Source organism: Pholcus phalangioides, unplaced genomic scaffold (genome assembly GCF_987345545.1).
Source record: "Pholcus phalangioides strain wild (caught in Gottingen) unplaced genomic scaffold, Ppha-v1.0 ptg000011l_1, whole genome shotgun sequence".
Taxonomy (NCBI): Eukaryota; Metazoa; Arthropoda; class Arachnida; order Araneae; family Pholcidae; genus Pholcus; species Pholcus phalangioides.
This window is the reverse complement of record NW_028301604.1, coordinates 33,378,295-33,396,162: the sequence shown is the minus strand read 5'-3', so window position 1 is coordinate 33,396,162 and position 17,868 is coordinate 33,378,295. Positions and strand designations below refer to the sequence as shown.

The 17,868-nt window shown below is 32.5% G+C and overlaps 1 protein-coding gene across 1 annotated transcript in view; it reads left to right on the top strand.

The window, feature by feature from the left end:
* Clic (chloride intracellular channel protein 5) overlaps positions 1 to 17,868 on the top strand; it is a 103,706-nt gene that overhangs the window by 14,636 nt on the left and 71,202 nt on the right. The window contains exon 2 of the mRNA XM_089239487.1: positions 17,080 to 17,181. Within this exon, the coding sequence (XP_089095613.1) occupies positions 17,080 to 17,181 (102 nt within the window). The remainder of the gene's footprint in view (positions 1 to 17,079; positions 17,182 to 17,868) is intronic.

Below are 17,868 nucleotides of genomic sequence, written 5' to 3'. Positions count from 1 at the left end.
AAATGGTCATACGTGAAAATTCAAATTTCATCGCTACCTCGGAGATGCTATGTCCCATCTCTCGTGCGCTGACTATAACACCACGTTCAAACTCACTTAAATCTCGATAACCGGCCATTGTAGCAGCAGTAACCGATCTGACAACTATGCCAGACACTTGTTGTGTTATATAGGCGTTGCCGACCGCAGCGCCATACTCTGATTGGTTTCATATCTCTTTATTTGCATACGCATGCCTGTAGCAGTTTTTTTGGCTCTTCAGTTTATATATATATATGACCCAGCAACTAGATGACATAAGTTATTCAAGGTAGTTTTTGCATATTTATTTTTTGTTTTCGTTTTCCTGAATGATCTCGGAGAATATTTTTACAATTTGACAAGGTTGTTTGGTTTAAACCAATTGTTTTTTTCAGAAATCCAATAAAAGTGGCCTAAATATAATTTTTTTCCTTGAAAAATATCCTATTGGTTCATTATTAGCCAAAATTTTTCATTTTTACCACATTTTATATTCTTGGGGACATTCTGATGGTATATCTTTAAATGGTATAAGTGGTTTTTTTTTCCAAAAAGTCTCATAAAAGTGGCCTGAATGTATATATTTGCTGTATTTTTAGCAAATTCATGAATAAGGATTACATCACACATCTAAATGTAATGGTGCATTATCACTGTTTTTTTTTTTTCTCCTTCACAAAGCAGCAACTGTAGTGACACCATCATGCTAGGGGCAGGTGGTCATATAATCCAATAAAGACACCAGCTGTCCCTACAGGACAAAGACCAGTGTACTAGTAGTTACATTACCCCAGACATTTTCATTTTCTTTACCATAAGTAACAGCACATCTGGTACTGTATATCACCCAGTCTTAATATTCAATAATTTTTTTTATACTTTCACCATTAAGCCCAGTTAATCAAGGTTCTACTGTATAGTAGTAACTGATTTATGAAATATAATCAGCTATACGCAGGATGATTATAATTTGAAGTTTTGGTTCCAAAACTATACAATAAGAACTACTGGTTAGAATGACTGGAAAATTTGCATGGATATTCCAGAAGCAATGAAAATTTCTTTAGCAAAAGAAAAGGAAAAAAAAAAAATGTGCAAGTAGATGATGCTGTACCTGACCAGCAGGATGATACCATTTTGTGTAACCACATCATTTCGGTATTTCAACAAAATCAGTGTGTGGATAGTATAACTTTTATCAAGATGCAGATTGCAATACCAGCAAAGCAGCTGCTGAAGAACAATTTTGACAACAGCATGACACTTCGCTGTAACCCTTGCAACTTTTGGCTTTGGTAATACCCCAAAATGTTATGTGCAGTGGTCGAATTGCAAACTCTGGTGAATTGCAAGCACATCCACATCATGACATACTCTGTTGTTGAACAAGTATTTTTGTACTTACACCTCATAGCCAGAACATAGTGGACAACATATTAAACATTTCTAAATTATGTTGCAGTTTTATTTGTTCAATTACTTCATTTTTGTAATGTTTCCATCAATTATGAAATCGTGCAATGCTAATTAAGTTATCATTATGCCATGACTGGATGTCATTTCCATTCTGTGAGCAAATTTCCCACGTATTGGATGAGTACAGTATCGTTAATTTGAAATTTTTATATATTTTTCCCCCTTTTGCCATTTAAAATTCCATTGCTTTAGGAATATTCATGTCAATTTTCAAGTCATTCTGAAAATCATTCGTTTTTTCTGTTCTGTTTTGAAATCAGAACCTTTAGTTATAATCACCCTATATATCGTAAATCATTGCTAATTAATCTGCATTATTTATGCTTCATTAAATACATTATATTCACCTAATTTTATTAAAGTTTTTGCAAAATAGTTTCCCAATTAAGCATACTGAAAGTAACTGGAGAAAAAAACCTTTATATTATATGGTTAATATAATAACATTAAGAACAAACACAAAAGTAATTTAATTCACTGAGTTAAGCTAAAAACTAAATTGCCGGGTTGGTAAAAAAAAAAACCAAAACCGGGTTTTTTGGTTTAAACCTGTTTGTTGTTTTAAATAGTATTAACATTAAAAACAATAAAATTCCTGAAAAATCATTGAAACCTTCTAATTAATTAAAATAAAATGTTTATTAATGGTAATTACACTATTCCCATATTAATTAATAAATATTTTTTATTTTTTAACAAAAACCAACTTTTGCAATTTAATTATTTTTTGCTTGACCCAATGGATTACTGGTTGTTTGAAAAGCTTTTAATGTTTTTATTAATCATATATAATATGTATAGATGTTTTCTCCAGTTAATTTCAGTATGCTTAATTAGAAAGCTATTTTGCAAAAACTATAATAAAAATTAGGTGAATATAAAGTATTTAATGAAGCATAAATAATGCAGATTAATTAGCAATGATTTACGATATACAGGGTGATTATAACTGAGGTTCTGATTTCAAAACACTGTAAAAAAAAGAACGATTGTCAGAATGACTTGAAAATTGACGTGAATATTGCTGAAAAAATTCAATTTTATTTGATAAAGGGGAAAAAATACTTGAAAATGTAAAATTAATGACATCATCCAACATGTGGGAAATTTGCTCGTAGAATGGAAACGGTAGCCAGCCATGGGAAAATGATAACTTAATTATAGCGTTGCTCGATTTCATAATTCATGGAAACATCACAAAAAATGAAGTAATTGAACAAATAACTACAACTTAAGTAATGTTAAATATGCTATCCACTGTGTTTTAGTTATGAGGTTGAAAGCATAAATTCTTGTTCAACAACAGATCAGAGTATGCCATTGTTATGATGTGGATGTGCTTGCAATTCAGCTTTATTAAACCAAACTTGCCCCCCCCCCTCACCCTGTTAATATTCCTGAGGAACTTCTAACATATAGGGGATGTGCTGGAGGTTGCAATTCACCTAAGTTTGCAATCTGACCACTGTTTATGACATTTTGAGATAACCCCCACAGCTAGAAGTTGCAAGGGTTAAGGTGCATCCTGTCAAAATGGGTCTTCAGCAGCTGCTTTGCTATTATTGCAATGTGCATCTTGATAGAAGTTCTATCCACACATTGATACTGTGGAAGTGCCAAAATGTGGTTGCATAACATAGATTATACTGCTGGCCAAGTGTAAGACGCCTTCATATACGAGCGGAACCATCAGGCATTCTGGTCCTCGCCGAAGGGTTGCTGCACGAAATCGCCGCTTCGGAAATGACCGCCAAACAGAGGGGGGAAAAATCGCGTCAGTAAATCTGGCATAGCAACCTAACAGAATTCCCCGCGCGCTAAAAATGCTTGGCAAATGCGTATGGAAAATTCAATTTGTGGGAGAAACGAGGAATTTCCAGGAACGGATTTACTATGGGAAATAAACCACATTTCACGAAATTATGATTAATCACGAAATTATTGGTAAACAACAGGTTGAATTCGTAACAGTTCGTGTGATGACGATCAAGTAATTAATCTTAAACACAAAAGTATATAGCAAAAAAAAATTGTATTTACTTTTTTTTCAGGTTTTTAGTGAAAATAAAATATTCCTATATATCCCTTACCCCGATCCTTAATTTCAGGGTAAAAGTGGCATACAAAAATATATATAGTCAATTTAGATTACATTAAGAAAATTTCTTCTGGATATTAAATGATTGTGTGATAAGGATTTGATAAACTACTGCCTCTAGATATTGGAAATTTAGTAAAAAAATTCTTAAATATTTTAAGAGCATTTATTTTATCAGAATTTTCTTCAGTAAATTACAAAATCTGAATAGCACACACAGGTTCAATAATGTAAATTGACGAGCTCAATGAGTGAATAAATTTATTTATTAAAAAAATATTGAAACATAATGTACATAACTGATGAAAGCAAGATTTTACAAATATCATTCACAATTTCACATATTTTTCTACACCATGCAATCAATTATTACGCTGCTTTAGAGTACCAGTAAACTTTGGGAATTACAAAAAAAATATGCTTAAATAACAGAAATATAGTTTTTCTTGAAACTGCGTGACCCAACAGCAATTAATCTGGAAATATATATATATTCAAAAGCAATACTTTAAGAGAGCCAAGATAAAAACTCTACTGAAAATTGAAAATTACAATTATGGCAAAAAAAGTCTACGCGTACATGGTAAATACCCATATTTCATTATCTTTGACCCTAGTAATAGGTCAATACAGGGGCGCAACAAAATACTTTGTCCCCCGGACAAGCCAGAATTTTGATACCCCCTTGCATGTAGAAACAGTTAAAGGGTGAATTCTGCACCCCTTCTGGTCCAGCGCCTGGCGCACCAGACCCACATGCCCCCCCCCCCCCAGTTGCAGCCATGGGCCAATAATAAGCTAATCTTAAAATCCTAATAAATGTATAAAAACATCACCACATTAGGATAGATAATCACCAATAAAATACACACATTGATTCCTTTTAATAAATATATTTGTCTGTAGCTAGTATCCTCCGAACCAAGCTTTCTCTCCTCATCTAAAAAGTAAACAAATAAGCAATGACGATTTTCTGGCTTTCAGTATTTTCTGGCTTTATAATGACAATTGAGAAAATAAGGTTATTTGAGAATATCACATACATAATCATCACTCAGAAATTTTGGAAGGCCTATATTCTTCTTCCGTTGAGGAGTAAGAAATTTCGGTGGATTAGGAACCTGGAACAAGGTCGGCACAGCAGTTTGCTTTAACTTCTTGCAGCCATCTTGCCTTTTCAACTCATACTGGTTTTCTTCAAAATGTACCTAATTTAAAAAGGGACAATAACGAAAAATTACCACACAGTCTTTTTTTATACCTTAATTCAAAGTAATGTCAGGTAAGTGCATATTGCATCACACATAAGAATGATAAAACAGCATAACATACATATTTTTAAGTGATTAATATGGTACAAATATTAACGTCCGAAACAGTCAAAATTCCTTTTAAGGGATACACATCTGTTTTTCAAAGATGAAAAATTCTGCCCCGATTTCTCAGAATAGGAATTAAAATCTTTATTAACCATCATAATTAATCTCTAAATACTGGACACTCATGGAATTCTTAATACCTATCCTTAAAGTATTTTCTTCAATTACAGTAATGGGGATGTCTGAATCTGCTCTAAAATAACGCATCTGAATTTCCAGTAAACATAGTAAATAGCCTATTGATATCCTAACAGGATCTAAGAAGAAACCTAATCTAAAAGGATGCAAGCACCTTTACTTTATCACTAACAAACGTTGCATAGATTTGGACCTCCCGCAGTCTTCCGTACTCTGCCACGAAGCTGGGCTAGAAGAGATCTCATCAAAAGGATAAGTCCAGTGGCAAATTTCTGGTGCTCATTCACTAACAAAACAGTGTAGATTTGAACCTTCCGCTTACGAAATTGCCTAGATGTGTATTGAGTGAGCTGTGTAATATAGAGCTTTTCTATGAATTTGTGAAAAAGAGCTTGAGATGGACGATCTGACTGAAATCTGTAATCCCTATAAAACACTCCCTACTAATCCCTGCCGTTCACAATACTTGCTCATGAGTCTTTTTCTTCATTTAGTTAAAGGAAAAAACAGTTACTTGTAGCAGGACTTGACAAATCCCACCAGGGCGCCATGGCGATGAAATGCCATTACAGATTTTATAAAGTAAATCATGTGATAAGTAAATTTGAGTCTTTTAATTTCAAGGCAGCATGTGTCTCCTAAAGTAGGAAAAAGATATAGAAAGTTGAAAAAAAAAAACATTATTCATTACCATTTTATTTGATTAAGATCACCCTTGGCTCCTAAGAAGTTTGACTGGCATTAATTTTTTTCCCTCTTGATTTGTCAAACCCTGACTTACATTTTTTTTGTTTGTTTACATTTTATATTTCGTATATCATTGAATCTATTGTGTACTTTTGTTTTACACATTACCAGTTTATTATTACTTCCATAATTTTTTTCATGCATGGTTATTTGTTTCTTGTTCAACGAAATTATCCTTTAATTAATCAAATTAGCAGTACATCTAAATGGTATGAACAGAGTTTTTGGAACATAACCAAGGTTGTGTGATGATAAAGGAAAAATATCAATGGAGATGTATTCCACATACTAGAAAGATAGGATGCAACAGTTCATATCTTTATCTTTAGTATATACAAGTATTATCAGTGTGCTTACAATCTGGTCAATGAACTTAAAACCATTTTCATGAAATGGGGAAAATTCCTCAGATGAATAAATAATTATAATAATACCACTTAAAACAATGGAGGCAGCACAAAATTTATATTGACGTGCAGTGTTTTGTGTGATTTGTTGTGAATTTGTGTATTGTGATAACGGACATCAGAAATAAATGTATAGGTAGTGAATGAAAAAAAAACTGATTTTCACAAAGGTTTTTCTTGCTATCATTATAACGTGTTTCGCAATTGCATATCTATGCAATGAGATATGGTGGTGACAGTTGACGAAACTTCTTCTACTGAAAATTATGCACACATTGTTGAGCTTAATACTCATTTAAAAAAGTAATTGTTACGCATCTTTTATATCACACTTACCAGAAAATGTGTTCATGCCAATGTCAATGTAAAAAATATTAACATTTATAATGCGTTTTGACGGTTATAATGTCGATTTCTATTTTTTTATCTTTCTCATAGTAATTGCTAATTTGCCTCAAATATTACTCTCAGAACATATTAAATAGATAACAGACTGCAAAATAAATTCAATTGAATTTTTACCTCATCAGTTTTTTAATCTATGGCTTTTTTTTAATTTGCTGAGCATCCAGTGTTTGAAGCGGCAGGCTTTTCAAAGCATTAAAGGGATAAATAAAAGTAAGATAGCAATATAAAAAAACAGTACGTTATTGAACATTGAAATTATTTTCATGTGTCTGTATGGTGTTGGGTCTGAGAAAAAAATTTCAACATTTCTGCTTCACAATACTTAAATGCGTTTTCTCAAAGTGATTACTGGCGAATGATTTGACATTGTTATGCAATTTTTCACACTTACTAAGCTATTATAGGGATATAGATAGAATTTTTGAGATTCATTGAAAATTTTAAAAATGTTTAAATTTAAGAAAAATTATAAAAATGTCTAAAATTTAAAAAAAATAGAAATTTTAAATTTGGAATTTGAAAAAATTACTTTCCATCATACTTTCTTGAAACTCCAAAGAAATTGGAATGTATTATTCTTGAGAAAGAAGAAAAAAACAGTTTTTGCATGGGCAAAATTTAATCCATGAGGTATTTGTTTCAAAACTCATGCATGTAGTGCGAGTGAAAAAATTTAAAAGCCTTTTTCCAAGCAAGATAATGATTTAAGCTGAACATGCAATTAATTTTAAAATAGTAAGATTAAATTAATTCTTTGTAATTAATTTGCAAAGTAGTCACTGCATGTGCCTTGCAGGAAAGAGAGAGTGCTCACCAGTCCAGTAACACAAACTAATGATACCAATCACAATTTTGTAGTCTGTTAAAAGAATTATGGGGGACAGAAAATGAAATCAATAGAAATACGACGTCTATCACATTAATTTTTAATCCCATTAAATTTGATTTTCAGTGAAGATACAATTTTAGCTAATTACTCCCAATCTGCAAGCGATAAGTCGCCAAACAATTAGTTCACCCATCTTCAATTAGAGTAACTAGTTTGTCATCCACAATTCTTTTGGTTTTATTTTTGATCTCCACTGTAATCAGGGTTGTTAAAAATCCCAGCCCAGGTGAGTTTTTCTAAAAAAAACCCGGGTTTTTTGGGCAAAATAGGGAACTTTTTTAATCTTTTTTTCCACAACTTCAAAATATCTAACTTAAACATGTGTATATATATTCTGTATGTGTATGTTATATTATTTATAAATATATATTTTTGGTGCATAAAAACTATGTATTGGATTAATAAAATTGACCATACTAATAAGGGAATAATTGTTCACACACGAACAATTCTGCGTAATTGTATCTGAACCTTGAGTTGCATTCAGAACTGTAGTGAAAAAATTGGTTGTGGTGAAATAAATGAATTTGGATAATGAAAATTCTGAGAAATCAGGATGGTGCCTGAATTTTTTTCTCTAAATTTTTCAAACTCTGCAGAAAATGTATCCAAAAGTGTCCTGATCTGTCGGAAATAATACCATTTAGCTATGTAACCACAACCATTAAGTAAGCTCCACTAAAATGAGCACTTCTTGTTTATGCAACCTGCTTATAATGCATTTCTGAAACCCAATCGCACAGCTGTCACTTAGTTCATCCTTTGAATTCTTCACCTAAGCATGCAGTCTTCGAGGGGTGAACTTGATAAATTTTCCAAGTTTTTCTCGCCATCCTATTTTCATTGAAGTCATTCGTTTCCATACACAAATGGTCTTTGAATATTTTGTGTTTAACAATATCAGGAGTCCAGAGATAGCAGTTCCTTGAGACAAAGCGATGGGCCATGAGGAGATGGTAGTCATTCTGAGGATTCATTGCTCTGGAGGCGTTTTTCACCTGTCCAAATTAGCCATTTTTGGGCACCTAAAAATACTGAATAACTTGAATTATCAGTAAATACCAGGGTTGGTAAAAAAAACTGTTTTTTTGAAAAAAACCAAAAAAACGCGTTTTTTTTGGTTTAAACCAGGTTTTTTTGGTGTAAACTGTTTTTTTTTTGTTTTAAATAGTATTAACATTAAAAACAATGAAATTTCTGAAAAATCATTCAAACTTCCAATAATTAACTGAAATAAAATGTTTATGAATATAATTAACTATATTCCCATGCTAATTAATCAATAAATATTTATTACATTTTAACAAAAACCAACTTTTGCAATTTAATTATTTTTTGCTTAACTCAATGGATTACTGTGTGTTTGAAAATTCCTTTAATGTTATTATTAATCATATAATATATAAAGGTTTTTCTCCAGTTACTTTCAGTATACTTAATTACGAAGCTATTTTGCAAAAAGTAATAAAAATTAGGTGAATATAATGTATTTAATGAATCATAAATAATGCAGATTAATTAGCAATGATTTACGATATACAGGGTGATTATAACTGAGGTTCTGATTTCAAAGCACTGTAAAAAAAGAACGATTGTCAGAATGACTTGAAAATTGACATGAATATTCCTGAAAAAATTCAATTTTATTTGATAAAGGGGAAAAAATACTTAAAAATGTAAAATTAATGACATCATCCAACATGTGGGAAATTTGCTCGCAGAATGGAAACCATAGTCAGTCATGGCAGAATGATACTTTAATTATAGCATTTCATGATTTGATAATTCATGGAAACATCACAAAAAACGAATAAATTGAACAAATAACTACAACTTACTTAAGAAATGTTAAATATGTTGTCCACCACGTGTTCTGGCTATGAGGTTGAAAGCACAAAAATTCTTGTTCAACAACAGAATCGGAGTATGCCATGGTCATAATGTGGATGTGCTTGCAATTCAGCTTTATTAAACCAAACGGCCCCCCGTTCATATTCCTGAGAAACTTCTAACATATAGGGAATGTGCTGGAAATTGCAATTCACCAAAGTTTGCAATCTGACCACTGTTTATAACATTTTGAGGTACCCCCACAGCCAGAAGTTGCAAGGGTTAAGGTGCATCCTTTCAAAATGGGTCTTCAGCAGCTGCTTTGCTGGTATTGCAATGTGCATCTTGATAGAAGTTCTATCCACACACTGATGCTGTGGAAGTGTCGAAATGATGTGTTTGCACAAAATAGATTATACTGTTGGCCAAGTACAGCATCATTTACTTGCACATTTTGCACTTTTTTCTTTTGCGAAAGAAACGTCCATTGCTTCAGGAGTATCCATGCAAATTTTCAAGTCATTCTGATCAGTACTTATTGTATAGTTTCGGAATCAAAACTTAAATTATAATCACCCTGTATATAGCTGATTATTTTTCTTAAATCTGTTACTACTATACAGTAGAACCTTGATTAACTGGGCTTAACAGTGTGTGTGTGTGAAAGTATAAAAAAAACAACTATTGAATATTAAGACTGGGAGATGGAGATGTGCTACTTCTTATGGGAAAGAAAATGAAAATGTGTGTGAGGTAATGTAACAACTAGTACACTAGTTTTTGTCCTTTAACGACAGCTGGTGTCTTTATTGGATTATAGGACCACCTGCCCCTAACATGATGGTGTCACTACTGTAGCTGCTTCTTTGTCAAGGGGAAAAAAAACCCTGTGAGATAATACACCACTATATTTAGATGTGTGATGCAATCCTTATTCATGAATTTGCTAAAGATAAAGCATCAGAATGTAGCCAAAGGTTAGAAAATGTTGTAAGAATGAGAAATTTTGGCTTTTATATATAACTTTAAATAACTAAGATACTTTAAATGAAAAATATATATATATTCTGGCCACTTTTATGAGACTTTTTGAAAAAAACCACTTATAAAATCTTATGTCATTTAAAGATATACCATCAGAATGTACCCCAAGGATATAAAATGTGGTAAAAATGAAGCATTTTGGCTAATAATGAACCAATATGATATTTTTCAAGAAAAAAAATTATATTTAGGCAACTTTTATTTGATTTTTTGAAAAAAACCAAAGTGGTTTGGTTTAAACCAAACAACCCTGGTAAATACAAATGTCAATAACATTATTGTATATCAATATCACTTTATAAAATAAAACCTGTCATGTATAGCAACCTACAGAATGCCTTTATCTGACTGATGATTTTAACAGGTCAATTTTCGGGGTCGACTTAGCTTGATTTTTCAGGATGGTCATAATATGTCTCTTATTTTTTGGTTGGGTCTTATTTTTGGAGAAAAAATATTTTTTGTTCTGTTTCAGTTGAAGAAAGGTGTTAGTTACCAATGTTCAATTGAAGAATCCTACAAAGTTACTTTCATTTCGTTATAAGATAATGTTATTTTTGCCTCTTGATATTTCAATTATGAAAGTCTGATGTACCTGTATAAAACAAAAAAAGTAATGCAAACATGGAAATATTTTTAATGGTTTACTTCTTCACAGACTTTAATTTATTTATACAAGTATACATACATACATACATACATATATACATACATACCTTATGACTTGGGGGGGGGGGGGTTTATATCCAGGATGCAAAGATGAAATTAACTCATAGCTGCCAAGTCTCCCGAATTTTCCGGGAATCTCCCGAATTTTAGCTTCATCCCTCGACCTCCCGAAAACTTCTTAAATCTCCCAAATTTTTACGAAAATCACAAAAAATCCCTAATTGTCCCTAAAAATTCTTTACTTCATTTAAAAAATCCCAGCTTCTGAAAATAATCCCCGCTGAGCTATAAGTCAACTTATAGCTTTCCTTATAGGTCAGTGATAATCCCTAAGGAATTTCTTGTGGGGCGTGAAGTCTTTTGCCTGTTTTTTTCCCCTTTCGAAATGGCGGCACACATCATAAATGGGGAAATTCCTTTTTTAAGGAAGTTTTACAAACCCTCTGATGGTAACAAGAAAGTTGTTTGTCTTATCGTGCAGGGAAATAGCTTAGCAGCCAATAGTCTTGGATAATAATTCAAGATTATAAGTGATGCACATGTGGTCAAAACTTCCTCTTTTGTCGACGCTAAGTACATGGGATATAACAAAACATGAATACTGATAAGCAAAAACATATTTAATCAATTTTGTATATATAAAGATACTTATTCCCCCGATGAATTTCCTTTCATCAAACGTTCCAGAAAAGGGCCAACTTTTTCTTTTTGTACAAGTTGTGTTATGGACATAAACATCGGTCATGGTAGAAAGATTGACATCACCTATGTGAAATTTTAAAAAAAACGAAAAAAACATCAAACAAGTGTCACAAAAAGTCAGTGTTCTTCAAAAATTGACGCATTTTCCCTTTCATTTTGAGATTTTGGGTTCGTTCACGCAGAATATTTGTTCACATCGTTTATGATTGAACACAATACTTATTTATTTTTTTAGATCACCATTTTGAAGTTTTGGCCCCCAATTTCACTTGTTTTTTGCATAGGGATTTTATTCCCAAGGGTTTAACTCCCATGTGTGTAAAATCCCTATTTTATTCGACTATTTTTCCTATACCTTACCCTATTTTATTCCCTATGCTCTAACTTTAATGTGGAGAAAAATCCCTATTTTATTTAGAAAAATCCCTTTTGTATTTATTAGGGAGTGGTTTTTAGCATAAAATACAGCTCGCACGAAAATCTCCAGAATTTTCATTTTCAAAAGTTGGCAGCTATGAATTAACTCCTTATAAGTTGTTTTCTCAGCAATGGAGAATTCAAGGTTATTAGTAGAGTCCGGAGGTCAAGGCAAAATGTCATGTTTTTTTTTTCGGTATATTTTCAATTATTTTTTTTAATGGAAAAGCCTTTTTTAACTTTCTCTGCCATAAATGCCTATTTAGACATTTTTTTGTTTGTTCGTGAAATTTAGAGGCTATATTCAGAACTTGGATATTTTTAGCATTGAGAAGTTCAAAAGCATTGCTGTTTTTTAATTCATACCCAAAAGAACCTCCCCCCCCCCCCTTCTCCTCCCAGGCCCATTCAAACCCAAATAGGCGTAAGTGCCCGAAATATAAAAATTGGTGTTGGGCATAGAAGTGACAGACTTCATCTCTGCTATATAGAATTTTTTCGATTACATTCCGTTAAATTTGCATCAAGAATATGAGAGTTCCATTTAAAACAAACACAGAATTTCAATTAAAATTGCTCACTAAGCAGACCAGATCTAGGCAGTTACGAAAGGTGTGGTCCCACCTGGTCGCAAAATTTAGGGTGACCCCAATTTTCGTAAAAGAAATCCTTTTCTTCTGAAATGGGAAACACAATTTTTTTTCTCTCCTGAAACTTGCATTTCGTGGGAGAAGAAACAGCTTCCAGTTTCAAACCCTTTAACCAAAAAGTGCTCGTGGCTATTACAATTAGTGAAGGAATTCCAAAGAGCACATGCAAAGACTGGGTCTTTCAGTTTGACCGACATCCCCTTGGGTGCCAGAAAGCGGAAGTAGCAGCGGATATATTTGTGTGAGGTGGAGGAAGGAAAGAAGATTTTGAAACCATTGATATTCCTCTTTCTTTTTTTTTCGAAGTTCTTTTATTTTCCCCAATGCTAAAAATGCTATCAAACGATCACTGAAGTTTGCTGACAACCAGCTGTAGAAGCTTGTGAGAAGATTTCATTGGTTGTCCGATTTTGCCAATGGCCAATTCTTTATTGTGATTGGATGTTATTAGCATGGTTGTGCCTACAGCAACGGTATTGCACTAATTGCCTTAGTTGTCTTTTTTGCATGTTAGATAGCGAGTAAAAGTACAGTACTACCTATGTTTACTGCTGGCCAGAATGATTGCCACACATCAATATCGACGGCTCAGCGTGGTTCCTCTAGTAGCCGCGACGCACACTTTGAGAACCATTGGTGTAAACAGTGCAGATGAAGTACAAACATAATTGCTCTATCGAAGATCTAGGCATTTCATATTTGGATTTTACAACAGGCGAATTGTTAAACGAAACTTATCAGCGATATCTTTGTAGATTTTTCATACAGAAACTGTTTCTCATTGGATTTTGTTTCGAGACTTAACAGCAGAGTGTTATTTCTCTTAATTACCGGACTTGAATCGATAGATTTACAATTGAAATGTTGTGCTCGAGTATGTAAGAAAAGTTTTTCTTCAATGAAAATACATTAGGGTGACTTTGTGTATTCTAATTTTCATTATTAATCCTATTTTTTTGAAAAATGAGCGGTAATTGTTGTCCCTCCCCCCATAGGATTGTAGAAAAAAATTATAACCAGTGCTCTGGCATGACCTAAATACTAATTCAATTGGTTATGATTAGTGGCACAATAAATTTTGTTGGTACTTGCCAAATTATTTGAAATTTAATTTACTCTCGATGGCTCGACAGCCTACTTAAAGACCCTATTTTTAGTTTACCTCTTCACAGTCAACACTTTCAGGTTTTAATTATTGTATGTTATTCCGAAAGTATCCATCTACCTTAACCAGTCAGGTGGTTATGATGGCATACGCCGTCGCACCAATATTTAATCAAATTATTTCAATTTTTGAAAATTAATTAGTTATTATTTAAATTCTCATAATTTTTTGGTTGGTGATTTAAAAAAAATGAAGTCAGTTTAAATGTATTCATAAAAAATTTTAATCAGGAAAATTGATTTTATTAGCTTCAAACTTTTAATAAGGAGAAAAAGGGAAAAAGGAAAAATTAATTGGTCACCTGACTGGTTAATCAACTTACCCTATCATAATTACATGCAAGTAAGCATGCATTGAAAGCATTTTTTATAAATTCAAAGATTTACGTAATGAAATATTTTCATAGATTAGGCTCGTAGCAAAAATAATTATAAAGAAAAAACCATGCCTTGTTTTATGTTTTAGATTCCAATAATGAATTATTAGAAATTATTACTAAAGTTTCTTATCACGGGAAATTAAAAATTAATTTATTAAGTACTGGAGCCGAAGAGTAAATAGATGATGAGAGATATCCCTGTTTATAAGCTGCTACAATATATGCCTCTTGGGCTGTGCCACAGACACAGAGCACTGCTATAAGGAAAAGTATTAAATCAGGAGTAAAGAGAAATATAATTACAGAAAAGTTGAGAGAAAGATCGTGTTTCTCTCGTGTTGGTAAAAACACTCGAACTATAGTGCATTATTCTCTCAGAGAAAACTAATTTTTTATGCATTTTATCTAGCTAGGAACACAGTTGCGAATTATCAGGATTGCTTCACTAATGCGGCTTATACGTCAAAGTGACGCGTAACCAATGTCGTCTCGCATGGTGAGACTTTTGTCCCGAGGCTCAAGCCACCCATCATATACAGAATTTATACAAAAATATATTTGTTTTTTTTTAATACTTATTTTTACAAATACTTTTTCAATTTTTGATATCCTTAGAGGGGGGGGGGAAGGTGGAGCACCCACTGGTCAAAAATACTTCCGACGCCCCTGATAATCTGTCTACAGAATTATTTTGGACAAGATATGTGTATTTTTTCTTATAAAATATACAATTTGAATAGAGCATAGCATAAATGCTGAAGGGAAAAACTATGGAATGATTGGATATATATATAATCAATTCAAAACGAGATTCTCATCCTTTGAACATTTTTTCAACTGCTTATATATGTGTATTGTTATAAACCATCTGCTGTACTCTTTTCATAACATATAAACATTGATTTTTGTTCTTGTTAAATTATCTAGATTAAAGATGTAAACTTCTGAAGAACATCTAGGACAGTTTTTCTTAACCTTTTTTTGTCCATGGCCCCCCTGAACCATTTCTCATTCCTGTGGCCCCCTGTGCAAACCATGACTTTCTACTCCCCCTTTCCTCCCCCCCCCCCCGTTTTCCCATTATAAGATAGTTATTCAAAAATTGTCTGAAGTGTAAATATGTTTGAATTTAGTTTTTAATTTATGAAATTAACGAAAAAGCAAAATAAACATAATAGAATACAGTAAAAAAAAGAATACATTATTTTCAATCAATGTAAACTCTGCACTTGAAGACGGCACAATGTCATCAAGCTATTGTACTGGATGAAATTTGTATTTCCAAATTAGTTTCTTTTTTGGGTAAATAATTATGGTTTCATTGAGAAATGTCAGTTGTAGCTTCCAAAATACGCATTCTTAAAAATTGCAAAAAGTGGTAGCAAGCGGGTTTTATTAATTTTATTCTCTTCATGTGGATAAAAGTAGTAATCGGAGTTTCCACACAAATGAATCACTGTTGATAAGTTCAACCTTTCACATCGTTTTCAACAATATTACATGTATCAAGGATATAGGTTCATGTTGTAGTCCTACTACGAATTTAAAAAAATGAACTAAAATACTTGTGAAATTTTTTAAAATATTTGTTTGAACCATTCTTTCCAGAAAAATGATGCTGTGACAAAATTGTTCATGTGAACATTGATTTATTATTAGGATTTCAAGCCCATTGAAAAGTATAAATCAGATTTTCAAATAAAAAAATTATCAGTTTTTTGAATTCAATTTCGATGCGGTGAAAATCTGATATTTCATTGTATGACAAGCTACCTTCAAGTGGCTTTTTGGTTCATAATGTGGCCCCTCTCTCGCAGGCGAACGAAGCATCATGCGAGTTGGCACACAACACAATATTTGTTGTTTAAACACAGCACAATATTTCACATAACTGTCTGCACTATATTTAATATACAGGGCGCTTAGGTAACGGGGCAATGCAAATGGCATTTTAATGGCGAACCATTGGTCCTAGAACATACTTCCAGTTAGAAAAAGTACCCGAATAATGTGTAGTACCTCGGATATTAGATTCATGTTGTCAGGGGTTGCATAATTATCAAAATGAAAATGTTAACTTTTTATACGGACACCCTGTGCTTCAAAACCCAATTGGAAAGTTGTTTCCCTGTCTCGGAATCGGCAATAAATTGTAGGTCCCGGTCTAATTAGCCCTCATGAGCAGAAAATGACCGTGGTGCGACAAAAATGATCAAATGAGGAAAATTTTGAAAAGGGTTAAACAATCCTCTTCAAAAAGTGAGACTTAGAAACATTATTTGCATCATTCTTCAATATAAACTTTAGTATTTTTTCCCCTCAAAGTTTGAGAGATATGCAAATAATATTTTAGATGGTTAGTAAGGATAGTGAGAGCAAAACACAAATGAAAAAAAAAAAAAAACCATTAAATTTGAGACGATGGGTTTCACGGCTGGATGATTTGATATGGAATGATAAAAAAAAAACATGGGATCCCCACGCTTTCACTGTATTTCGATTTTTTAACTGTAATATTTTGGTTATGTATTAATTTTATTAATTTAAAGATGGAGAACTGAATTTGACATTTCATTTTTTTAGATCATGGAATCTAAATGTAAAATGCTTGAATAATATTTGTTGAAGGTTTGACAAAGTTTCAAAATCATTCATTTCAGGCATCAACAATCGATGGCCGTCGCAAAGGAGCTTGCCTATTTTGTCAGGAGTATTTTATGGACTTGTATTTGTTAGCAGAACTAAAAACAATTTCATTAAAGGTAGAAATTTTCTCTCTATTCAGATGCTTAAGTTAAAAAGAAACCTTTTAAAAAATTTCAATTTTTGACAATATCAGTGATATTAATAACCTTTAGTCGGATGGCACTTTATTGCACTAGGAGTGGCACATGACGGCTTTTTTTTAACAATTGAAGAAATTCTTAATTTTCTATTTTTTTTAAATATTTTTTATTATCCCCAGGACCCTTTGTGTACAGCAGGGTTTTCCAACTGGTGTTCTGTCGAATCAAAAGTGATGGAACCCCAAAAATCCTGGAACCCTGATAGCTTCAAAATTTTTCTTTTTACTGTTTCACCTGAAGCAATTTTTTATTTTTATTTTTGTTGAGAACGTGCACTCTTAAAAAATTTTGACAACATATTGAGATAATCTACCATTAGGAGACAAACAATATTCATGTTTGCTCCTTTCTTTCTATTCTCTCACAAGTTTTTCAGACATCATAGTCAAGCAGACATCCTGGGAAGTGGTATTTCCGAAACTCAAGTGGCTTGAGTCAAGCCCCTCATACAGACTTTATGAGGGTCTTTCTCCAACGATGTTGAATTTTTAAATTGTTTCTTTGTATTCTGTGCCCCCATACTGTATCTTTTCCTTTTAGGATTGCCAATTGAGCTTCATGTTGTTAGATTCTTATTACTTTTCTGAATAGTAAATCTTAAAT